This window comes from Stegostoma tigrinum, chromosome 37 (assembly GCF_030684315.1).
Source record: "Stegostoma tigrinum isolate sSteTig4 chromosome 37, sSteTig4.hap1, whole genome shotgun sequence".
In the NCBI taxonomy this organism is placed as follows: Eukaryota; Metazoa; Chordata; class Chondrichthyes; order Orectolobiformes; family Stegostomatidae; genus Stegostoma; species Stegostoma tigrinum.
This window is the reverse complement of record NC_081390.1, coordinates 15,612,529-15,639,492: the sequence shown is the minus strand read 5'-3', so window position 1 is coordinate 15,639,492 and position 26,964 is coordinate 15,612,529. Positions and strand designations below refer to the sequence as shown.

At 39.6% G+C, this 26,964-nt stretch overlaps 1 protein-coding gene across 11 annotated transcripts in view; it reads left to right on the top strand.

Moving 5' to 3' along the window:
• The window catches only part of kcnma1a (potassium large conductance calcium-activated channel, subfamily M, alpha member 1a), an 828,270-nt gene that overhangs the window by 381,607 nt on the left and 419,699 nt on the right, over positions 1-26,964 (top strand). For all 11 annotated transcript variants that reach the window (XM_059640355.1, XM_059640354.1, XM_059640351.1 and 8 more), the window contains exon 3: positions 22,714-22,775. In XM_059640355.1, the coding sequence (XP_059496338.1) occupies positions 22,714-22,775 (62 nt within the window). The remainder of the gene's footprint in view (positions 1-22,713; positions 22,776-26,964) is intronic.

The window sequence follows — 26,964 nt, the reverse complement described above, 5'->3', positions numbered from 1 at the left end:
TTCTAAATAATATTTATCCTTCATTGACCATCACAGTGCAAAAAAATTCATTGCTGTTTTTAGGAATTTGCTCTGCACCAAATGGCTGCAAAGATTCCTATTTTGCAACATTTCAAAGTATTTGGAATGTCCTGAGGTCAAGAAAGAACTACATAAGTGCAATTCTGTCTTTCCTGGTACTATTGTGGCCTTCAGCTCTCCATGGGCTGTTAGTTTTGGAGCCTGTAATTTATACATCTGATACCTTTGCTGATAAACATTTGGCCTGTGGTATTTGTCTTACCATACAGTAATAAGATATCAAGTGTTTACTGGCAAGTAGGAACATGTGAAGGGATTTTGAACAAGTCTTTTTTTTAAGTACTTGTTCTGAATTTACAATGAAATGGTGCTTGTAGCACACAATATTCTTGGATGCATTTTAATGTAATTTATTCTGTCTGTGTGTGCTATTATGCACATTAAGCTAGATAATGATGCAGTACCAGCCAGTTGAACATTATTTTTGTTTCTCATGCACTCAGGTTGAGCAATACTAAGTCAGGATAAAGATGGCTTAGATTCAATGCTATAGCTCTCTTACCAGGATTCTTCCCATCTGTCTGAGTCCCAATGTGACATTATTGCTATAATTTTTGTCTCATTGTGCTCAGTCAATAAGGTTGGTCGATTCATGCCAGTTAAACCCACCCACTACCCAAAACGAAGAACCAGCATTTAAAATACATCTCTCTGGGCTTGGTTTGAGTATAAGAGTGCAGACATATTACATTTTATAATTTCTGGAACATAGATGTTTGTCAGTATGGCCGTTCTAATTTTAAATCAAGAAAACAGTGGGTCCGACTAATCAGCATTGGGGGAGTTGCTTGTTTGTAGGCATCTTCATTACACACCCTTGATGCACTGTTTTTTAAAAAAAAAGTGCCGGGCGCACATACCCTTCAGATTTTGGAGCTCAGTCTGTGTCAGGGTGTACTTCCTGCTGCAACTGATGAGCAGTCAATCGTATGAGACATCACAGGCACGACCAGGAACAATTCTCAAAAGGAGCATCTTAAACACACCAATTGCATTGCACCTTTTGCAACTACATGGTTCTGTTGGGCTGAATGGCCAGAAGTCACACAACACCAGGTTATAGTCCAACAGGTTTATTTGAAATCACAAGCTTTCAGACCTCTGCTCCTTCACAGGAGGAGCAGCCCTCTGAAAACTTGTGATTTCAAATAAACCTCTTGCACTATAACCTGGTGTTGTGTGACCTCTGACCTTGTCCACCTCCGTCCAACACTGGCACCTTCACATCAGGGCTTACTGGCCTCTCACAATTTTTCTGCAATGAGGAATGAAATTTAGGAGTACATTGTTGCCTTTAAGTTGTGGTTTGAAGATGAACAGTGCAGTTTTCTAATTACAAGGGCTAATACTGAGGGCTTGGTATGATACTAAGCAGTGTGACAAAGCTGTTTCTACCTGTGTGGCGAGCAAATGATATGTTGGTTTAAAGTTCATTATACTCTTGTGGCATGGTCATTATTTTAAAGTAATTATGTGACACATTTTCAAGCATTAATAAAGCTTTTTAAAAAATCTTATTTCTTACTTGGTGAGCTCAATTAGCTCCTACGTCTGAGGATGATCTGTAGTTAAAGGTGCCCTCAATGGTTCAGTGAGTTCTTGCTGATAGTTTTAATGTTCACTGCCTTACATTGACTTTCAGTTCACCAGTGCTCAGATTAAAGAATTCACACGTTGTTTCAACTCTTTGCATAGCTCCGCCTTTCTCCGATTCTGTAATCACCTCCAACCCTAGCATTCTCTGATCTCTGAATGTGTTCTGTTCAAGCATTTGTACATCTCCCATTTTCATCACTGCAATATTATCAACCTTGGCTTCAGCTTCCTAGAGACGAAGTTTGAATTCTTTCTGTAACACTGGTTCCCTGTCTATTTTCCTTTAATCCTTCGAGATAATCTGTAAAACTCTACCACTTTGACCATCTGTTATTTCCTTAAGTGGCTTGGTATCAGATTTTAAAAAAAATAATCTGCCTTTAGACTTTACCTGTAAATGCTGTTTGTCTATATTCTTTCTGCCTGCAAAGAACAGGAATCTGTATTTTAGTATATGTAGTTCCCAATACACACAGGTGTGTTGTGCTGCAGACCTAATTGGCAACCTGAAATTGGTTGTCAGCGTAATTCTTGGAACACTCAGGATTATTTAGTGAATGGTTCCCAGTTGTAGAATCACATCAGATGTTTGACACTGTTTCGAAATTTGCAAGCATGGCATTGGGTACAGTCAGTACCCGGCTTGTTTTGCAAAGATGATATAATCCAACAATGTTTAGGATCTAAGGCCTACATGCCCTGCACAATTTCTCAACTAGGACACTGAGTAAATGGAGTTCATTCAACTGTTCCATTTGAAATATAAATTTGAGAGCAGGATGGAGTCCATTAAAAAATGTTTTTAAAAAATTCTTACATACAAATGTGAATTCAACGATAGTATATATAGGAGCAATATATAGCATGATATGCAATGGTGAGAGGTTAGGTGCATTCCGTTGAAGATGCTTTTATCATGAAACCTAGGAAAGAGAGAGCTGGGTTTGACAGGATGCAATGGAAACACCTTTTATTTGGGCATGTGTGGAGTTACTAAAACTGAACTCAATAGTGTCAGTTGCTGACTTTTTAAGCTCATTGAATACTGATTCACATGATGGTATTGGGCCTGTTCAACATGGCATACAGTATAAAAAGGTTGTTTTCTCTTTGTATTTCTATCTGTTGCAAAATGTCCTGATGAGTGCAAGGTGAAAAGCTTCCACAAATGGGCCTTTTTTCTCACCAGTGCTCAATTCACTTTTAATTGATGATACGCATTGTGTCTATTTGTTAATGGGAGATGACCTTAGTTGGCAAGGCCACCATTGTGATTGTACATTCCTAACTGCCCTCGAGTTAGTAATTTATATTGAACAAACGTCTTGAACTTCTTCAGCTTCTGTGGTGACGTTGCTTCCATAATGTCATGAGGTAGGATCAAGCAGTGCTGTTGAAGGAGTCTTGCTAAGTTCCTGGAGTACATTATGTGGTTAGTAGTCAATGTTAACACCTTGTGCTGAAGGCGGATGGAGTGAATATTCAGCGTGCTGGATGGGATGCTAATCATGCAGGTTGCTTTATCTTCAGTGATTTGCAAGCTTTTCTCATGTGTTGTTAGTGCTGCATTCATCCAAGCAATTGGAAAATATTCATCACATTTCTAATGTTTTTACAGTGAAAAGATTTTGGGTGGGATCAGGAAATGAGTTGCTCATCAGTGCATAACAAACTCCTCAGCAAAAGTATACCAGACAAGTATTTCTAACCTGGAATGGAAATATCATGAATTGTTAGTAAGAATTTTATTTAATGGTACAAGGTGTTTTTGGTGAGCTAAGGTACTTACTTCTCATAGAAGTAGTATATCTGGTCTGGCTAAATACTTGGTTGTTGCTTTGCAATTGCATTAACTTTGCATAAAAGTTACGTACAGTCTACAGTGTAGTAAAAGGCCAGTGGGTGTCTCTGATCTATGCCAGCATGTCTTTTCTATGTATCTTTTCTTCAGCTCCTCTTAATCTGACCCCAGTAACATAGCTTCAATCCTTTTCTCTTCCACACGCTTATTGAGGTTCCTCTTAAAAACAGCTTGTGCTGCTTATCTCGACGACTGCTTGTGATAGTGCATTCTAACCACTCTTTATAAATGCATTTCTTCTGAATTTATTCTTGAATTTATCAGCCACCTATTTAATGTCTATGATATCTAATTGGATTTCTTTACAGTTGTTAATGTTTTTCTACCTTTCCCCATCAAGCCCTTTCATTATCTTAAAATACCTCGGTTATAAATCTGTATTCCAGCCATGAATCTAAATGATAATATCAGTTTTTTGGGAAAAATAAGAACACTTTGCTTCAGTTGTACATTTGTCATCCTTCAGACATTTGCACTTGATTACTGATGCAAAATAATATAAAGAAAGTGAAACATGACCAGGCATGTCTCCTAGAGCCTGAAATTAACATGTAATCTATTTCACTGTAATTTATTCATGGAATATAAAAGTAAATATATTCACTTTGATAGTATTTGAGCAGTAGCCTTAGCTGATGGACTACTTTAGATTCCAAACTACCCATGAACAACACTGTGGGACACTGACAACCATGTGAAAACTGCGAGGTTGCCAGTGCCAGAAAAGGAATTCCTGGCAGGCCCAAACTTGAAATAATGCATATGTTTCAGCACCATGGACAGATACCATGCTGTAATTTCATCTTGCCATTGGAATCCTCATTTGAAATAGCTACTCCAAACTTTTTCCCACTTCTTATTTGCCAGACTCTGAAAAGTTGTGAGGTGTGATTCACGGAGGAGGCGAGGGAGATTAATAGTACCATAATCGGTGGAGACTGTGCTAAAGCGTTAAACAGAATGCTGGTAATTTATATTAATGTTAAGCAATTCTTCAGAAAACAATGGAAACTCATCATGAAAACTCTAATGCAATATGTTTGAGTGAGTAAGGGAAAAAAATAAAGCATCTGTGGAGAGATACTGAGCATTGAGTTAACATTTTGGGCCCAGCAACACTTTAGAATGCTGGAGAAAAGTCATTGGACTCAGAGCATTAATTCTAATTCTCTGTCTGCAGATATTGCCAGACCTGCTGAGTTTCTTCAGGACTCTGTTTTTGCTTTAATTTCCGATCTACAGCATCCATAATATATTCTTTTTATTTGAATGTTCAAGTGGTGCTGTCCTGCATTTGAGACATTTATCTAAAATCCCATTGGTAATGCTTAGTGCTCTAAATAGGAATTACAGGTTCTATGGTGAGAAGTTATCCTGATGCCTTGGCCAACAAGCTTGCCAAACAGCTTATTATTACCTGTGGGATCTATCTTTGTGTAAAATGGCTGCCATATTTGCTTGTGTTACATCGCTCACTACACTTTAGTATGATACATTGTATTTGAAATTCTTTGCAAGATTTTTTGCAATGTATTAAATCACCACTAGTATCTAAGTCTCAGTTCTCAACCATGTACTAGGTCTGAGATGTTAATGGGTTAACATCCCATTAATTATTATGCTCCTTATCTCCTCATAGAGGGGTATGTGAACACTGTCTCAACTTCCTGCCCGAATAGGATTGGGTGTGAAACATCTGTCAACACAAAAAGCGCTAAGCTCTGTAATCTTTATGGCTCTGCCCCCACACTGCCGCCTACCCCTGTTTCTGCTGAAATGGCCAGGTCAGTGACCTTTGATCAAGCCAGACAGTTGTCACCACTTGAAATCGCATCCTGTTGTTATCATACACTTCGTGACGATCAAAACTGTATCCTTGTTCTCGTTATAGCAGCGTGACTACATACTCGTGATGTTTCAGATGTAGTAACTATTTTACGTACCTGCCAATTCCAAGGGTATAAAAGCAGGAACTGTCCCCTGTTCAGGGAGAATCGTTCATGATACTCAGCACTCTGTGCCAGGTTGCATACAGCGATCCTCCGCAGCTTGTATTTGCTTAATAATAAAGGATTGTGTTTTTGTAACCGGGTCAGTGTCTTGCTCTTGCATCAAGTCCGTGAATGTCTCTGAAAAACGAACCTAGCAGGTCCATCACCTAATCTACCCCTTCACCTGCTGCTAGATCCTTGGTTATTTCTCATTCTACTCATTACATTGTCTGGATGTATTATGGCTTGCCCCTGAGGCAGATGGCACTTGAACCTAGGCCTTCTGCCACTGTGTCACGAGTGTGCTATCCTTGCAAAAATACTTGAACAAAACCAACTGCACTTTGAGAAATCATCTCTCCAGGTCCCTTTGTCAAAAGCTCCATTCTGAATAACTTTTATAAAAACAGTAGGCTGTCTACTGGACGTATTGATAACAGTTCATCAGAAGAATCAATTATCAGAATCCAGTGTGCTGGAAAAGGGCGATGAAGTCATTCATCTAGAAAGATGGAATAAATGGCCTCCTCCTGTGGCATTTGATGAAGTGGACGTATGATTTACTACAGTGAACATCAACAATATGTGCCATATTAGCTTGTAGAATACAGGCGGTATTATAGTCTTCATGTAACTTAACACAATGTCAAAGAGTACTCCAGCCTGAGCAGCTAGCCACAGGTTTGAAGTAAAACTAGACTATCAACGGTTAGTGACAACTGTAACAAAGCACAGCAAAACGTAATCTAATGATATTGTACTTGCCTTAGTTGCAATCTTTGTGTCTGCCTCAAACCTTGGGCAGAAGATGCCAATAATCAGGAGTGAAATCAAAAGTAAGTTTATGGACAGAAATGTAGATATACAGATAGTGAATGGGAAATCTCTCTGTCGGGGTGATTTTAATATAAGTTATTCATGGTAGCTTGGAATCTAAAGTCGTCCATCAGCTGAAGCTACTTCTCAAATACTACCAGAATGAATCAAAGTGATTGTATCTACTTTTATATTTCATGGATAAATGATAGGGCAATAGATTACATGTTAATTTCAGGCTCTAGGATACATGCCTGGTCATGTTTCACGTTCTTTGTATTATTTTGTATCAGTAATCAAGTGCAAATGTCTGAAGGGTGACAAATGTACAATGGAAGCAAAGTGTTCTTACTTTTCTCAAAAAACTGATATTATCATTTAATGTAAGTTGGAAAATAAGGTAGAGGTGAAAGAGATTTGAAGTTCATTGGACAGCTATGGTAGGACTGAGATAAGATTTTGCTTCTGGCTAAACTCCAGTTTCTGTGTATTGATGCGCTTAACACTTACGATCATGAATGATCATATCAGGCCACCACCACAGTCTTCAAAAATTGTTGCAACTCCTCACCTACTACCCATTCTAACACTATTATTCACTAAGATATGGCTAGAGATACCTGAATGTGACAGTCACATGCTGAATTTCAGACATTTTGTCTCCACCAGACACTGGTAGAGTTGCCAATTGAAAACATCTATTTCTTGTTATTTCTTTGCTGATTTACAGTTGCTCAGAGACTGATAACCTAGTCACCTTTCTAGAACCTGAGGGCATTGCAGTTGGAACTACAAGGCTCAAATAAACAGACCTATCTACCCTTCAAATTTTCTGACATTCAGTTGTTATACGACAAGCCAGGAAAATTAGTCACAGCTATTTTGGGTTGTATAAGGATCTTTCTTTTGCTTTCAGTGATATTTTATTCTCCACCTTTGCTCATGTCTTTGACCACACAGATTAAAGTCACTCTGTTCCAGGGTTGTTTTTTATTGTGACTCAAGATGTGTGATTTATATAGATTTAATTTTTAAGTTTGGATTTTTAAATCTGAGCTAGGAGCATATGGGGATTTTCTATGTCCAAAGGGGTTTAATGATTAACTTATAACTATAGCCATGGTGATTTCCTTTGAAAACAGTGAGAGAAAGACTTCCTGGAGAGTTTGGAGAGATTTCTTTTTTGTTTACATTGGGAAAGAATACATACAAACAGTGTTTTGTGTTAAGCATTCAGATTCTGCAATTTTTGGGGGCTTAGGTGAAACGCCCATACCTTTGGGAATAATACATAGTTTTTAAATTTCAATTTGGGCAGTTCTGCAGCATTCTCAACTAAAGCTGAATATGCAAATTAGTTACTCTGGAAAGAGGAGAAGATAGTTTAGGATTGTGAAAAGGAGGTTACCTTAGTGTGAATAGTTTCATAGGACCAGAAGTATATTTAGTTAAAAACCTGAAGGGGTTATTTGAAACTGAGGAACTTTAAGCTCAGCTTTGTGGTGAATCAAGGAAGAGGTGATCAGAAACTCATGACTGGGGATTGAAGCTACAGCTAAGTCAAACTCTATAGGGGATAGAGAAGGAATTTCTCTCAGGTGTTTGAGTACTGTTATGGGATGCTGTTGGGATTGACAGTAATGTGTTTTTTAAACCAAGTTTCAAATTAAATTTGTGTTGTAAATTAATTTTTTGGGTTGTTCTATCTTTATTTCTTTTGTGTAACAGACTTCTATTTTATTGTTAAAGCCAAAATCAGCATTGCGTGCTTTTGTTTTGATGAGTGATCACCTCGTTAAAATTTAGAAGAAAACAGAATATGATTTATCAGTCTAGATTTCAGTCTGAGATCTAACAGGTCCAGTAATAACATCAGCTAGAATCATAACCTTGAATAAGTGATGTACTTTCCAGCTCACCTGGAGATAGATTAATGTCCATCTCATCATTATCTTCATTACTTTAAGGAAAATGCAGGTAAAGTAAATCCTGGTTCAAATTTTATGAATTTCACTAAAGCAGATGGACAGAATGGTGAAAGTTACAGAGGCAATTCTTAGCACTTGTGTCAAAATTAACAAGTTATTTATCTATAACATATATGTAGATTTCCAGATTCTTTGATGTCTTCTAATAATGATTTTAGAACTCATCAGTTTTCTTTTTTATAGTTGGAATGGGGAGATGAGACATAGCAAGTCTCAGCATCATGAATGTAAATGTCTATCTTGCTGCCCATCATTTAAATGTCCTTGGACTAGTAGGCATGAATGCTTGCAAAAAGTTGTGGTTTGCTAGCTTTTGATTCCTGAAGCTTAGAGTCATCAATTGGAAGTGATCCCAACATATTTCCATGAAAGCCCACAATGAAGCTCTATCTCATTTTGATAGGTAGTAAGAACTGCCAGTGTTGGAGTCAGGGATAACAGAGTATTGAGCTGGATGAACACATCAGGCCAGACAGCATCAGAGGTGCAAGAAAGCTGGTGTTTTGGATTGGGATCTTTCTTCAGAAATTGGGGAGGGGAAGGGAGCTCTGAAATAAATATAGAGAAGAGGGGCGGAGCTGGGAAAGGTAGGTGGGTAGTGGTGGCGATTGGTCAGTGAGAAACGAATAGGTACGAGAGAAGATTTACAAGTTGCGTCAGGTTGAGGAGGTGGAGATGAGAGGGAGGGTTGGTCTTATGATGGGGCAGGGGGTGGTGAAACTTTGAAACTGGTAAGTCCACATTGAGACCATTGGGTTGTGAGCTCCCAATAAAATTCTAATCAGTTGCGCAGAGAACAAGGGTATATCATGAGTGTTTACCCCATTTATTTTGACTCCATTAGAGACCTCATTTGCTTTGGCACTGGTCCAAAGATGTACACAGGAATACTGACTGAAATACAGTCCTAACCGTGGTATAACACTTCATGACAAAATCATAGCTGCTTCACAGAGTTTGGCTCTAAATGAAGTTGGCTGCTGCAAAGCACAAACACTCAGCACAAATTTGGCCAGTGCACTGTCTATCTGTTTGTCTCTCTTTCTCTTTAAAGAAATGTTGAATTTACATCAATTCCTGTTAAGGCCAAGTATACGGAATAAAGTTACTAAGATATTTCCAGCTATGAGTAATGAAAGTTGTGAGGGAAGATTTTATAGGACTTTGTGTTTGCTGGGGCATTGAAGGCAAAGAACAAATTTAATAGAGGCTTACAACCTCTAGAGGTGTTGGTAGCGAACAAATATTCCCCTTGGCTGGGAAATCAGTGACAAAAAGAATTTCCATTTAAACTTGGCAGAATTAAAAGAGAGATGTTCAAAGAACCAGTTACACATTAACAACGGAATGTGGAATACTTCATAATGGGAAGTGCTTGGTGCAAAAATCATTCAACCTTTTGAAAGGAAATTGAATAAACATTTGCAGAGATTGAGAGGACATGAGGCAATATTGGGATTTAGGTGTGATGTTGGGGGAGAAATGATTTAATTGAATTAATGTTAGAGTATGCTATCTAAAAGTGAACACAAACACAATGTGATGAATGACCACTGCTGTGCTGTGTTATGGTCATTCCATTGGCAATCAGTAGAACACACATGTGGATGTGCATATGGTAGTGGTTTAATTTCTCTTTAGTTTGTTGTAGCTCTGGAAGTCTATTACAGTCACCCAAAAGCAGTGACAAACAATGAATATCACACCGATATGCTGAAGGGTGCTATGTATACAATGGAAGTGAACGTTAATAATAAAGCATCAACTGATAAAAAAAATTCTCAGTCACTTTCCTGATAGTGCTACAACCCAACAATTAGAGAAAATATTGTTTTATCTCAGCCTCTGCAATGTTGTTTTTATTTTTTCCTTTCAACTGAACATCTGTTTCCTTTAATGTATTACTTCTAGGATGCAAATTAGTAATGGGGCTTTTATTGGATGTGGCTTTCCTTCATTCATGGCTCTTAAAGATACCAAGTTTGATTTCTGATTTCTGGTCAACAGAGTGCTTAGATTGCTGTTGATTTCACGCAACAAATTAACTTAAGTGCTTGGGATGCTGCACAATTCATTTTTCCCGAAATAAGTATTCAATATATTTCTAAAAAAAGCAAAATTAAACTTTAGCAGTGAAAAAAAATGTGATTCATTGTTCCTTCACAAAAAGTAATTAAAATATAGTTACTAGAGTAGGGAGGTCAAGTAACAGTTTTACTTAATTAGATATTTTACAATTTTCCCCACTAAATTTCTGCTAATAAACTGAACCCATGTAATGTTATGCTCCCAAAACTTGATTCTTGTCCAAACTGTTGACCTCACATTTAATTTCATGCATGCTCAGCTGAATTTTTAATTCTCAAAGAACAATTCAAATTGATTCGGTTTAGTTTCTGCCTAAAAAGGAGAGAAATCTATTTTGTTCTACACGTTATCTTGGAATTCAGGTTAATCTTATTCAAGCGACATGTTTTAAATGGAGAGCAGCTGGCACCGCAGACTGACTGCATGGCAGTAAATTCATCAAGTGGTTATGATGTGATTATGAATACCTAGAGCAAAGTTTACATAGTTTATAATCTTCCACTTCAAACCCAGTCTTGAGCCTTCTTCAGCGAAGATTCAAGAACTGCTGACAGTTTAAACGTTCTTACAAACAGCATCTGATTACAGTTCATTATTTCCTGATAGTCTTACCCCAGGCCACCTGGATGACTACACAAGTACAAATGTAAGTGGTTTATTTTCCTCTGAGGACTTGTTTTTCTCAGGAGAAGCCAAGGTGAAGGTGCATTAGTGACTCTCCAACTAATGGATTAATATTTAAATCATACTTTTATTTACATTTAGGGCAGTAATGGACTCTTAGAAATGCTGTGAACAACTGCAAATGGACCAATACTTTAATGTTTCCTCATTCACCTAGGCAGGCCTGTCTGAGTTCACACCTGACTTTTTTGTAGTTTCTGCTGTATTGTTTGTTCACTGAGACCAGAAGAAAAATGCCACCAAGACAATAGAAGAACACCTGCATGCACTTCATACAACTCTATTTGGCAACCTGCTCAACCCCATGGTCCAGTTCACACCTCCTGAAATTCTGGTCTGTTCTGTACCTGCACTACTCTCTCAGCATTTAGTTCTGGTAGCCTGCACTCTGGAATCACGCTTTGCTCTACTGTATATTTTCTTTGGTTTTGAAAAAGCTTACTGAATGTATGATTTTCATCACCTCCCTTAACTCTTACCTGCTGCTCAGTTTAATATCTGTCCATCTTTATCAAGATCCTTAGGGTATTCCACGCCATCAAAAATGGTGCAAAAGAGCACATTGTTGTGGCTGTTTATGACCTTAAACAATGTTTTACTCTTATTAAAAGAGATCAAGTTCAACTTGTGGGTCTCCATTATTCTCTTCACCCACTCCTGGTCAGAGTATGACCAGAGTGTGGGATTACATGATTGAGCCAAAATGCTGAATCTGGAATATTCTCATATCACTGTTATGTCTGCAGTTTCCTGCCCCTCTGACTTCTTAAGTTGATAGTTGAAAGCATGTGATTTCATTGTTAAGGTGCAGAAGTAATTCTGTGCATATTTCCACGGAGACTAATGGTGGTGAGTTGTTCATGTTCCTGTATATAATTTGAAAATGGTCTTGCTAGGATCACACAATGGGAGAGATGTTTTCAACTGCATCCTGACAGTGTGCAGCCTTGATTAAAATGCTGTTTCATAACCCACTGAAGTTTTACAGATGCTAAACATTGATATTCATAAATATTCAAAAAAAACCTGCTTTACAATAAAACCAACTCCTTAAACAAATCATCTTCGAACATTTGGAGAACTGTAACCTTACTACGTCCATATTGAGGCCATGAAATTTATTGATCTGGTAACAACCATTGAATTACTCTTTATGAAGTTAAATCAGCTAGTAGATGTTTTTAATCAACCTGTTTCAATGTGTTCTACTGTCTCTGGGACACTGCTTTTTTGCCACAAGTGTCTTTTAAATAAAGTGGTGTATTGGGGGTAAATAGCACTGGAGATAAGTTTCTTCATTGCATAGACAGTTTAAAGTAGTTAACTGCTGCATTGTTGGTGACAGAGTTTTTAATCCATGTAAAGTAAGTTCATCTGGTTTGCAAATTATCCTGAGCATTATGAACAAAAAACAGTTTTGTTTACAGTGTTCTTTCCAGGCAGGTTGAATCCTGTCAAATGATTTTACAAACAGCAAACAAAATTATCCCTTTAAAAAGAGCAGGGTTCAATCTCTGGACAATCTCATGAATGTTCTAGTTCTTAGCAGTTTTACTGTTGTCTTTTATCCCTATCTCTAAAGATATTTTCTGTAACACTTGCCCATCTTGTTAGGGCCGTTGGATTGAAAAGGATTCTGAGTCTGTTCATTTACTTGAACAAGACAAAGCAGCCTGTTTAAATGGCATCACATCCTTTGCATTAAACATTTAGTCCCTCCAACATTGATGCGCTGTGGCAATGAAGTATTGCATTTGCAAAATGCAGTACATTTGTTGACCAAGGGTCATTCAACAGCACTTCCCAAACCCATGACCTCCATCACCTAGAAGGACAAGAGCAGCAAATGCATAGGAATATCCCCACTAGCAGGTTCTCCTCCAAGCTAGACGTTATGTTAATTGAGACTGCTGCTGGGTCAAAATCCTCATCCTCCTGCCCAACCAGTTCTATGATATACATATAGGACATGAACTGCAGTGGTTCAAGGCAGGCCACTTACACTTTCTTGAGGGCAGTTTTGAATGGACAGCAAATGTTAGTGTTGTGGGTAAATCACCCGCAACTTACCTTTACATTGTCTGTCAGATTTCTTAATAAGTAGCCAATCAAGTAGTGAAATAGTGATTTTAAACTTCATCGCTTGTAGCAACAAAAATAAAACCCTTTAAGTAAGCAAATTAAACCTCACAACTTGGCCAGATTCCAGGAACCATGTCTGTCCGTGGAAGTGGCCAGGGTTTGATCCTTATGCAGTGTTGCTCTTTGAATTTGTATTACTGATTTGTTCTGTGTTGGATTCTTGTACAATTTTCCATATTTAAAGTTATGATATGATGTTATTAATGATTCAATAGATTCTTTCATCCAAATTAGTGCAGATCTGCAGCTTGCCTTCTTATTGGAAGTAGCTCCTTTGTTCCTTTTGTAGACAGACCTTTCCTGCACAAACTCCTTAAATTCTTCTGCAAGGCAATCAGTTGTCCATCTGGCAATAAAGCATCCATTTTATCAAGCAGGTGTTGAAGCAATTTTGTTCAATTTTGCCAGAAGTGACTAACTGCTTTCCATTCATGTTTGAGTTTGTCATTGTCCTTTAATAATTTATTTCAAACAGAATGATTGCTGCTCCTTTGTGTGTGTAAGAGTTTATCTTTGTTGATTCAATCAATCAATGAACATTTATCAAAGTTCTGATGTCTAGAAATATCACATTGGCCTGGCTAGCATTGCCCACATCCTATGAAAGAATGAATCAAATATTTACTAAAAATAGTACTCATGTGGAAGAAGTATTTTGCATCACACAGCAATTTAACACATACTCTGAGCAGTGGATTTTTGCCACAATATGTTTAAAATTTCTGTATGTTGTTATGGTACCAGCTGATGATAATATTGGAAAAGCCAGTTCTCAGAATGATAGATCAAATGTTTAATATTTGCAGAGATAACGGGAACTGCAGACGCTGGAGAATTCCAAGACAACAAAATGTGAGGCTGGATGAACACAGCAGGCCAAGCAGCATCTCAGGAGCACAAAAGCTGACGTTTTGGGCCTAGACCCTTCATCAGAGAGGGGGATGGGGAGAGGGAACTGGAATAAATAGGGAGAGAGGGGGAGGCGGACCGAAGATGGAGAGTAAAGAAGATAGGTGGAGAGGAGAGTATAGGTGGGGAGGTAGGGAGGGGATAGGTCAGTCCAGAGAAGACGGACAGGTCAAGGAGGTGGGATGAGGTTAGTAGGTAGGTGGGGGTGCGGCTTGGGGTGGGAGGAAGGGATGGGTGAGAGGAAGAACCGGTTAGGGAGGCAGAGACAGGTTGGACTGGTTTTGGGATGCAGTGGGTGGGGGGGAAGAGCTGGGCTGGTTGTGTGGTGCAGTGGGGGGAGGGGACGAACTGGGCTGGTTTAGGGATGCAGTAGGGGAAGGGGAGATTTTGAAACTGGTGAAGTCCACATTGATACCATATGGCTGCAGGGTTCCCAGGCGGAATATGAGTTGCTGTTCCTGCAACCTTCGGGTGGCATCATTGTGGCACTGCAGGAGGCCCATGATGGACATGTCATCTAGAGAATGGGAGGGGGAGTGGAAATGGTTTGCGACTGGGAGGTGCAGTTGTTTGTTGCGAACTGAGCGGAGGTGTTCTGCAAAGCGGTCTCCAAGCCTCCGCTAGGTTTCCCCAATGTAGAGGATGCCACACTGGGTACAGTGGATGCAGTATACCACGTTGGCAGATGTGCAGGTGAACCTCTGCTTAATGTGGAATGTCATCTTGGGGCCTGGGATAGGGGTGAGGGAGGAGGTGTGGGGGCAAGTGTAGCATTTCCTGCGGTTGCAGGGGAAGGTGCCGGGTGTGGTGGGGTTAGAGGGCAGTGTGGAGCGAACAAGGGAGTCACGGAAAGAGTGGTCTCTCCAGAAAGCAGACAGGGGAGGGGATGGAAAAATGTCTTGGGTGGTGGGGTCAGATTGTAAATGGCGGAAGTGTCGGAGGATGATGCGTTGTATCCAGAGGTTGGTAGGGTGGTGCGTGAGAACGAGGGGGATCCTCTTTGGGCGGTTGTGGCGGGGGCGGGGCGTGAGGGATGTGTTGCGGGAAATACGGGAGACACGGTCAAGGGCGTTCTCGATCACTGTGTGGGGAAAGTTGCGGTCCTTGAAGAACATGGACATCTGGGACACCTCTTCCTCCGGTACATTGATGACTGTATCGGCGCCGCCTCTTGCTCCCCAGAGGAGCTCGAACAGTTCATCCACTTCACCAACACCTTCCACCCCAACCTTCAGTTCACCTGGGCCATCTCCAGCACATCCCTCACCTTCCTGGACCTCTCAGTCTCCATCTCAGGCAACCAGCTTGTAACTGATGTCCATTTCAAGCCCACCGACTCCCACAGCTACCTAGAATACACCTCCTCCCACCCACCCTCCTGCAAAAATTCCATCCCCTATTCCCAATTCCTCCGCCTCTGCCGCATCTGCTCCCACGATAAGACATTCCACTCCCGCACATCCCTGATGTCCAAGTTCTTCAAGGACCGCAACTTTCCCCCCACAATGATCGAGATCGCCCTTGACCGCGTCTCCCGTATTTCCCGCAACACATCCCTCACACCCCGCCCCCGCCACAACCGCCCAAAGAGGATCCCCCTCGTTCTCAAGCACCACCCTACCAACCTCCAAATACAACGCATCATCCTCCGACACTTCCGCCATTTACAATCTGACCCCATCATCCAAGACATTTTTCCATCCCCACCCCTGTCTGCTTTCCGGAGAGACCACTCTCTCCGTGACTCCCTTGTTCGCTCCACACTGCCCTCCAACCCCACCACACCCGGCACCTTCCCCTGCAACCTCAGGAAATGCTACACTTGCCCCCACACCTCCTCCCTCACCCCTATCCCAGGCCCCAAGATGACATTCCACATTAAGCAGAGGTTCACCTGCACATCTGCCAATGTGGTATACTGCATCCACTGTACCCGGTGTGGCTTCCTCTACATTGGGGAAACCAAGCGGAGGCTTGGAGACCGCTTTGCAGAACACCTCCGCTCAGTTCGCAACAAACAACTGCACCTCCCAGTCGCAAACCATTTCCACTCCCCCTCCCATTCTCTAGATGACATGTCCATCATGGGCCTCCTGCAGTGCCACAATGATGCCACCCAAAGGTTGCAGGAACAGCAACTCATATTCCGCCTGGGAACCCTGCAGCCTAATGGTATCAATGTGGACTTCACCAGTTTCAAAATCTCTCCTTCCCCTACTGCATCCCTAAACCAGCCCAGTTCGTCCCCTCCCCCCACTGCACCACACAACCAGCCCAGCTCTTCCCCCCCACCCATTGCATCCCAAAACCAGTCCAACCTGTTTCTGCCTCCCTAACCGGTTCTTCCTCTCATCCATCCCTTCCTCCCACCCCAAGCCGCACCCCCATCTACCTACTAACCTCATCCCACCTCCTTGACCTGTCCGTCTTCCCTGGACTGACCTATCCCCTCCCTACCTCCCCACCTATACTCTCCTCTCCACCTATCTTCTTTACTTTCCATCTTCGGTCCACCTCCCCCTCTCTCCCTATTTATTCCAGTTCCCTCTCCCCATCCCCCTCTCTGATGAAGGGTCTAGGCCCGAAACGTCAGCTTTTGTGCTCCTGAGATGCTGCTTGGCCTGCTGTGTTCATCCAGCCTCACATTTTGTTGTCGTTTAATATTTGCAGTTGGCTTTGTAACATTTAGACATAAGGCTGCAATGTCACATTGCTGCCTCACAGAGCCAGGGACCCAGGTTTGATTTCACCCTCAGGTGACTATCTGTGCAGAGTTTGCACATTCTCCCTGTGTCTGTGTGGTTTCCTCCCATCGTCCAAATATGTGCAGGGTAGGTGGATTTGCCATGCTAACTTTCCCATAGTATCCAGGAATGTTTAAGTTAGGTGGGTTAGACATGGGAAATGCAGAGGTAGGGGACTGGGTCTGGGTGGGATGCTCTTTGGAGGGGCGGTGTGGACTTTTTGGGTCCAATGGCCTGTTTCCCCACTGTGGGGACTTTATGATCGTTTTTAACTATGCAATACATGTTTAATCCACAAAAGGAGGAAGACGCTATACATGTATAAAAGATATTTAGACAGATCTGAACACAAGCAACAAAGCAAGGTTTTAACCTGTTTTCCAACACTATCCTTTAGTTTTCATGGGATATGCACTTTGCCACCTCTCAGACTCCGTGTTAAATGGTTGTTTGATACAAATGGCTAGAATTTATTGCTCATCCCTACCTCCCTTTGAGAAGATAGTGGTGGTGAGCTGCCTTTTTGAACTGTAGATTGACCCACTTACCCTTAGGGAGGAATTTCAAGGAGTTTTGACCCAGTGACAGTGAAGGAATAGCAATATATTTCTAAGTCAGGGTGATGAGTGGCTTGGAGGGGAGTCTGCAGGTAATGGTATTCCCGTACATCTGCTGCCCTTGTTTTTCTAGATGGAAGTGGATCTGGAAGATATGGTCTAAGGAGCTTTGGAGAATTTCTGTAGTGCATCTTGTAGATGGTACGCATTGCTGCTGCTAAGTGTCAATGGTGGAGGGAATGAATGTTTGTGGATGTGTGTGGATGAGCCAGGCAGCTTTGTCCTGGATGATATTGCACTTGTTGATTAGTTGTTGGAGCTACACTGATCCAAGAAGAGGGGAGTATCCATCACACCCTTTTACAGTTGCTCAATTCCAGAGAATCTTCATTCTTACCTCAACATTTTAAAGTTTTTACTTAATTGATTCCTCCTGTTTTCTTTATTTTGGATTCCAGAGAAATTTAATGATTCTTTCCAAATCCACTAGCCTGAAACTTTTATGATTCTGAGGGTCTAAAGTTTTTCAGTTCTAGCAAGTTGTAGATTTCTTTCCAAACTCTCTTGGTTTAAAAGCTGAACAAATGGAAACACTTTGACTGGGGGTGCTGGTTCCCCTGAATGAAAAGCTTGAATCTCCTGCTGAGAGAAGCTGCTCCTTACACTATGAATTGAACTCCTGATTCATCTGAACTGAGCTCAAAACAATAGAGCCAACAGCTTTCTTGTCTGTCATACACTCAGCAGTACAACCATTACAATACATAATATATAAACATTCTATCCCTTAGCACCACAGATTCTGCCAGACGCCTGACTGCAGTCACTTGATTTATTGGAATTAATGCAGTTCCAAATGACTTTCTGACCTGTTTAAAATAAATCATTTCAAAGAACTAGCCTAAATCTTTCTACTTGTATTTTGGGACTTGCACTTCATATATGAAGTTCTGTTTTAAAATACACCTTGCATTATAATATTTGACAGCTTTATGGTGAATGTTAAGTTTAAACTTATGATCTTTTATCATCAAAAATAAGTCATTTGTAAAATGTGCTAGTTGTTGGTGATAAAGACAGTTGGTCTTTTAACTCATTTAATGGTTGTATTGTAATTTGCCAACAATTTGATTAAGAAGCCATTGCATTACCTGGGGATTCTGGGCCTGTGGCTAGCTAATAACAATGTAAAGGGTAACCATCAAGGATGGGATCCTCATTTTTTTTAATATAAATTTCATGCAGATCTCATCATGCTGACTTAAAATTTTAGGGCTTTTTCTTATTCTTTCCTCTGGTTCCGTCAGAATATGTAGATGCATTCACATATTTATATAGACCCATGTGTTTTATATATTTGTATGTCACTGTGTATGTGTCTTGTGCTTGAAGCACCACCTGCCCCTGCATGTGGTAGAGCCCTCAAATGGTGCATTGGACTTAAATGCCATCTTAAAAATCAACAAGCAGACTGAAAACAACTATCTTAATCCTGAGAGACTGCCTGAGATCACAAGGAGCGAGAACTCTATTTTTATTTTTGTATGCTTTATGTATGTGTACTTAAATGTGTAGATATGCATGTACGTGGATATAAAATGAGTGACTATATATTATTGCAATCAGAGCTCCAAATTTAGGTTCAGTTAGAAAAGCAAGGACTCAAATCGCATTGTGAAGGTTGAATGTGTAATTTTTCTTTTTGCTGAGAGTTTGCTCTGATCCTTCCTCTTACTGGCCAGCTGTAGATGTGATAGGGATGTATAAGACAATGAGAGTCATCTTTCCATTTGTAGAGGGGACAATAACCAGGGGCTTAGATTGAAGGTACAAGAAAGAGGGCTAAGAAGAGGGTTGAGGAAAGCTTTTCACTCATAAGGTGATGTGAGTCTGGAGTTCACTGCCTGAAAGGTTAGTTGAGTCAGAAACTCTTGTCATATTTAAGCAGTATTTAGATATTCATTTATGTTCCCACTGCCTCCAGAATAATTAGCCAACGGTGGGAAAATAGGAATAGTGTAGTCAAATCTTTGTAGACTAGTGTGGACATAATGGGCCAAGTGGATTTCTTCTCTGCTGTAAACATCTGAGTCTGTCTCGAAACCTTATATTGCTTGGCCTAGAGGTGGCCAGTTCACCACTTCCTAATTTGTGGAACCGGGATAGAAAAATTAATGCAAAAATGAAGTAAATAATGGAAAAATTAAGAATTAATTTGTTTACACAAAAAATTATTCTTTCAGTATCGTGGATGGTCATGAAAGAGTGGGAGAAGTGGAGGTTCTAATCATTATGAAAAAGGCCAGGCACCATCTTTGTAAAGATACATTATATATTTAATGCATCAGATAGCCCTAAAGAACCTTACACTCTGATCTAAATTTAGTTCTGATTTGGGCCCATTTAAGTTATGAAAAGCCAACTTGATTTCCTTGGAGTTAGACTCCTTTTGAAAAAATGCTGCAGGAACTGCGCATTAAAAATGTGTCATTTCTGGTCATGCTGATAATGCAATTTTGTTCATGCAGCAAAAGCGTGTACACAATATTTCACATGCTCCTTGTGTCAACAGCTGAAATAGAATGACTGCTAAGTAGCTGATTAATTATTTTGTTTTTAATTGTAATTATACTTAAACTATGTGTCAAGTCATCATAACTGGTGTTTCTCCTACTAGCTACACGTGGCATGCCTGTTAGAGAGTCATGTAGACACTTGGTCAGCATGGTCAAGTTGGAACCAAGTTTCCAAAACTAAACTAGTCTGACTTGCCTGTGTTCGATTCAAGTGCCTCCAAACCTTTCCTATTCATGTACTTATCCAAATATCTTTTAAATGTTGTAACCATACCTAGATCTACCACATCCTTTGGTATTTTGTTCCATACATGAACCATCTTTTGTGTGAAAAAGTTGCCCCTCTGGTCCCTTTTAAGCCTTCCTCCTCTCACCTCAAAATATGGCCCCTAGTTTTGAACTCCACTGCCCAAGGTGAAGAGCAAAAGTGTTTCCCCTAATCTGTGTGTTTCATGATTTTATACACCTTTATAAGGTCACCTTTTAACTGCCTACACTCCAGGGGAAGAAGTCCCAGTTTTTGTTGGAGTTCAGTGGCTGTTGGCCCAAGTGTGTCATGAACTCGTGATCTCAATTTTTTTTTGAGTCTGTGGCAACCCATGGTGACTGCTCAACAAAAATACTCACTTCAGGCTTACCATGTGGAACATATATTCTTTAGCTGTGCATTAACATTCAGAGTTATGTTATCTGCATGCATTTGCATAACTGTGTGAGTTAAAGACCTGAATCATACACCCTTCCCATGCTCTTCTACAGGAAAATGTCGAGTTCAGCAAATCTCCCCTCATAACACAAAGCTGTGAAGCTGGAGCGCTTATGGTCTTCTATTTAGGATATGAAGACCTTTGAGAAAATGGGGAGGAGATTTACCAGAACAACACCAGGACTGAGGAACTTGAATGAAATAAGAAAGTTAGACAATTTGGGCTGCTGTATTTACAGCAGAGAAGATTAAAGGCAGATTTCAAAATTACACATGAAAAGAAGTTTAGAGTAGATAGTGAGAAAGTGCTTCCATTGGCAGGAGGTTTGGCAATGAGAAGACAAAGATGTAAGTTATTAACTGGAATGCATAGTTTGCAAGGATGGTGGAAATAGGTTTTATAGTAAAGAAAATCAGATACAGCAAACTTTGTTTTAAACGGCACCTTAATCACAAGCAGTCTTGACAACCTGGCAAAAAAATATATACCACCTGTACCGTGATATCCAAGTATTTATGCTGTAAATAAAGTATAGCAGAGATATGTATACACCCTGGATTATATTTCTACTATTTACTGTGTGTTTTTACATTAATTTTAGCAGGTCTGTTAATGTTTTTACATTGCTTTTTTGAGGGATGTTGATTGAAACTTCAGGGTACTGCAGTTTATGCATATCTCTTGAATATCTGGAATGTTTGACCAACCAGCACACTCCTGTCCCATAGAGCCAATTAAGAAAAAAGAACACTTGTATATACTTGCAAAGGAAATATTTGCATGTCTATAGGGTAAGAAAGGGAAATGAGATTCTGAAATAAAAGCAGAAATTGCTGAAGAAGCTCAGCAGATCTGGCAGCATGCAGATTTAACATTTCACGCCTGGTGATTCTTCATTAGAACCTTTTATCCTACTTTCCTAAAATAAAACAACTGTCCCAAAACCCTGCAGAGACATAGTGGCTTACTAATACATTGTATGAGTATGTGATTTATAACACAAAACAACATCTACACAGTTACTGAAGTAATATTTGAAAAGAAGAAGCAGATTTGAGTATAGATCCACCATTGGAGCTGTTCAGTTGAATGGAAGGATAATATTGCTTGACTTCAGACCATTCAACCCAACCATTGATCTTGCATTTGCTGTCATAGTATCAGTAGTGTTGACTAGTTAGGTTGTGCTGTTCCAAAATTAAGTCAAAAAGTATATCTAATAAAGTTTTATTGTTACCGAGTAATTGATTTTACATCAAATTTGACAATCTCATCAACTAACCAACCAAAAATATTGCCCACAATTTTGTCATGTAACGGAATTCACCTTATAAGCCTGTGACCACTACCACCTGGAAGAAAAAGCGCAGCCAAAGGATGGGAGCACCACTGCCTACAAAGTCTCTTCTAAGCCACTCACCATCCTCGTTTGGAACTATATCACAATTCCTTCACTGTCACAAGGTCAAAATCCTGGATCCCTTTCTGAGAGCATTGCAGGTGTCCTAACTCAACCTGGACTGCAGCTGTTCAAGAAGGCACTTCACTATCTCCTGCTCAAGGGCTGTTGGGGATGGGAAATACATGCTGACCTAACTACCAATGCCGACATAAAATCTTTTGACTATTACTGAAGTGGAACATAGAACTATGAGCCCAGAAATTGATGAATTTATTATTATGTGAAGTATAAGAGAAAAAATATTTAAAGTAAAGACACAACACACCTCAGTCAAACATTGAATTTAGCCAGCATTGGTTAAGCAAGTGGATAATGATGGGATAGTGTAGGAGGAGGGGCTTAAATTAGTTCACAGGTCGGCGCAACATCGAGGGCTGAAGGGCCTGTTCTGCGCTGTATTGTTCTATGTTCTATGTTCTATTATTGCGTAGATACAGTTAATGTTGATTAGTAGGTCAATTTGCTTTTGTTAAATTCTTCACTTAAATTTGTTTCTTTCTCACATTTTCAGGTGGTCTTGGTTTTTGCTCTCAGCATTGGTGCTCTTGTAATATACTTCATAGATTCTTCAGAGTAAGTACCAGAATGCTTTTTAACCTTCCCATTCCAATGGACTATCGGCAAAGTTTCAGTTTATTTCTGTTTATCGTACATATGTACACTTCCTTCTGACAGGGTAATTTGTGAAACTACACTCTTGTAAGCAAATGTACTCCTGTTTCCAGCATATAAATGTTTTTCTGCTTTCCTGTCTTGGTGATTTTTTAAAAAGAATTAAAAGTAAGAATACTGTAACTTCAGGAGCATTTTAATGTGTTTTCCTTACCTTTTTCAACAGTTAGTTGATGGTTTTTTTCTCCAGGATCTGTCTGCTGTACAATGGAAAATAAGAGGAAATGAGGTGTTTTCGCACATAATTTATCAATAGGAAGATCACTGTTATTGAAATTTTCTATATGCTTTTTTTACTGTGAACATTGTAGATGGGAGTATTTTTTGAACATCAGTATGTTCTTGATAACTGGAAAATGCAGATTTAAGATAATTTGAACTTTATTGGATAATTAGATAATTAAAAAGAACCCGAGGGATGATGAGAAACCTTCTACAAACTGAGCCGCTCTGATCTGAAAGCACTGCCTGAATGGGTGGTGGAAGCAGATTCAATAGTAACTTTGAAAAGAGTCATGTGTATACCTGAAAAGGAGTATTTTTTAAGAGCAGGCATGAATAGGCCAGAGACAGCCACTGTCAGTACGATAAGGTACTAATATCCATGGCTGCCAAGTACTTGATAAAATGCTGGAAAGAGTCAGCAAGTCAGGCAGCATCTGTTGTGAGAGACGTAGGGTTAACATTTCAAATTGATGATTTTTCATAAGAAGTGAAAAACACTGCAGATTTAATTGTTAAAAAGCAATTCCAGAGCCAGGGAGAAAAATACAGCCAAGAGTTGGGTTTTGAAGTGATGGGGAGTTCTGTCTAAGGACAGAGTTCAGTGGTACTTAAATGAGAAAAGGGGTGATGATGCAAGGTAAAAGCAGGGTATTCGTGGACATCATCTTCGGTTCTCTGCCCAAATCTAGATCTGACCGACAACATTGTGACCTCCACTGTGGGTAGGACAAAGAGACAGGTCCAAGTCCACCCCAGTCTGATTAGGGATGAAACTGTGCGGCACTGGCACCTATCTGATTCACAGCAGTTGTTTGACCAACTGAATCAACTGGTTCCCTAAGGAGTCGGAATGGACGTGGTAGTCTGAACTTTAATGCTCATGCTGTGATCAGGGCAAATGATGGTTGAGACCCCAATTTCCTTTCTTCACATGGTTGACAAGATATTTCTCATTCTTTTACTTCCTGCTTTTGGCATGTGTTGGAAGAAAATATGGGCGACAGCCTATCTGCACAAACTGCATTATGAATGCACGTTCATTGGCTGCCAAGTGGGACTTGAACATGGAGCTTCTGACTTATAGGCAGGATGCGACCCACTACAACCCAGGACCTTCCACAATTGAAAATAAAGAAGCAAAAAATGCGCCTAAAGAAGTTGTAAATGGAAATCACAGGACCATTACCAAGACCCTGTTGACTAAGATATCAACATCCCTGCAATGTGCAGCTAGGAGAAAATTATACAGTTTTCTCACACATTGTAATGATGTTTAAATAAAATTGCAAATTGGATGGTACAGTGTAACTGATGACTATAACAGATGGTCAGTAGGCATATGATGAATTGCTTTCATTAGTTCCAAACTCTTAGAAAATGCTGTTATAGGAAAGCGATCTCATTGTTTGTTTAGGCAGAAAGTTCAACCGCTTCTTAGTTTAAAAGAGTCCTACCTACAGCAATGGCCGTGAGAGATGCCTTTTATTAGCTCTGTCTCATGCACCAGCAATTCAGTGAGTTGAGGAAAGCGACAGGATCTTCAATGTATATCACCACCCCAGATCTTAAACTTGTCATTAACTTTCTTGTCAAATTGAAAGTATCAATTATATTATATCAATAGTTTGCAATAAATATAACTTTTTATTTTATCATCCACCTACCCAACTTTAAATGAAATTGGTGGCAGACGACCTGTAGTTACATGCTGGGATGGAAACTGATGGGTTTTGGTGAATATTTAAACTATATTGTAGATGAAATGTTTCAATCCTTTATCAGTCAGTTAAAAGAACAGGGAAAAAGTGAATAAAAGTCTACATTTTAAAATCTTCCGTGTGACTGTTTTGGAAACAGAATATGCACTGGGTTTATTGTACCTCAACTGAAGTGGTCTTCGGATGATCATATTATGAATGACATTGGTTAGTAATGATTGGGAAGAGGAGAGTGCACAAATATCTTTGTGCTATTCATTTAATTTCTTGTTTCCTTGCAACACAAAACCCTGATATCATTCATCCCAGCCTGCTGAAGGGAAGATAAAACATCTGAAGTACTTCTCTCATTTGCTGCTTTGCACAGCTTTGGTGGTGCCGCAAGTTTGTGAAAAGCTATTTGGTGCTTAGTGGCTGGAAAGCTAGATATTACAAGTTTCTTTTTCTGAGAAAAGCCACATACTAACATTTTACTAATGGAATCTGCCATCAAAATAACTTGATCTAATATTAGCTCTTTCTCCCATTCATTTCCTCTTAAAATATCAAATTATTAGTTCATCAAGGTAAGATGTGCATGCTCTTGTTTTACCCTCTTAACTGTAATAGATATGTTTGCATTGCTGAGGAATGTAGACATGTTAGAGACGTAGTGTTGAGTAGAAATGCTGTTAAATATAAAAGCATGCAGTCCTTCACCCACTTACTTTCATACAGTCCTACTGAACTTATTAGAATTGCGTTTCTCTTGAGTTAGCCCTTTCTTTTGTACAACTATGTTAGTGTAGAGATTTGCTGATTTGGGAATGCTTTCTGTAGATAGCAAATAGCAATGCATGAACTAGAAATGGCCATCATTATCCATACCTGTTTTAATAGAACAGTTTACTCTTTCAAAAAAATTTACCATGTTTTTGACATAACCTCAGCAGTTTTGGTATGATGTTTCTATACTGGATTATTTTGTCAGGTAAATGATAGGAAATGCAAACATTAGGTTTCGTAGCTGTCTTCCTTTTAAAAGAAACTCTCTTCTGGCAAATAACTGATAAGGTCCCACTCCACCTATTTACTGAGTTTTCTTTTACTTTATCAGTTGTGAGATGATTGTAACTGTTTGACATGCTGAAACTAACATTATAGTCCATTCTGGTGTGCAGTGTTGTTGCACTAATCTTAATTCATCAATTGTTTTATCAATATAGGGATTAGAAAATCAAAACTTTCACAATTTACTGATGAGAAGTAATGAAACTCCAGTGAGTTTCAGCATGCATGTCCTTTATCAGCAATTAACTATGTTTACTTTCCTTTTAAAATTCTGTTGCACGAGGAAGAATGTTTATCAGCGAGGCAATTAATTGATGCAAAAAGATAATTCAGCAGTTTTCTAAATATTACTAAAAGGTACAGCTTAACATTCCATTGGCTTTCTATGGCTTTTATTCAGTAACAGTGCCCCAATGCAAATGAGCTGCAGCTGACTGTCTCCTTTAATCAGTTTAATGATTTTCTTGAATTTTTAAATTGATCAAACGCAAGATAAAACAATGATGTCGAGAGCTTTGAAAGTGCTGAAAATTACGTGTAGTCTGACAATACATACTGTCAAGGGTAACCTGGTGCACATGACATGTTTTTTTCTTGGATCTAATGAAAACAGAAATGAAGATATTACGATGCATTTCATTGCAATATTTTGAATTCAGTGTGAGTACTCAACTCTGACAGTGTGGATGTCACCCTGGAATAGCCAAAATAACGCTGCCACCTACCTTGAAAAATAAAAGAAACTCACCATCTTCATTATGTATCCTCTGTGACCTGCCATTACAAAACTGTGCTCACATGATTCCTTGCCAATCAGTCATAGAAACATAGAGAATAAGAATAGGAATAAGCTATTCGGCCCTTCAAGCCTGTTCCACTATTCAATATGGTCATCGATGGTCATCCTAGACAGTGCCCTGTTCCGACTTCGCCCCATAGCCTTTCATCCCTTTAGCCCTAAAAACCATACCTAACCACTTCTTGAAAAATGTAGTAAATGCATTTCCAAGAATGTTTTCTTCTTTCCACCTCCAAAAATTCATTCCTGTCTCTCTCATCGCTGCTGCAATGTTTCCTTTTAAATTAAGTTTCCAATG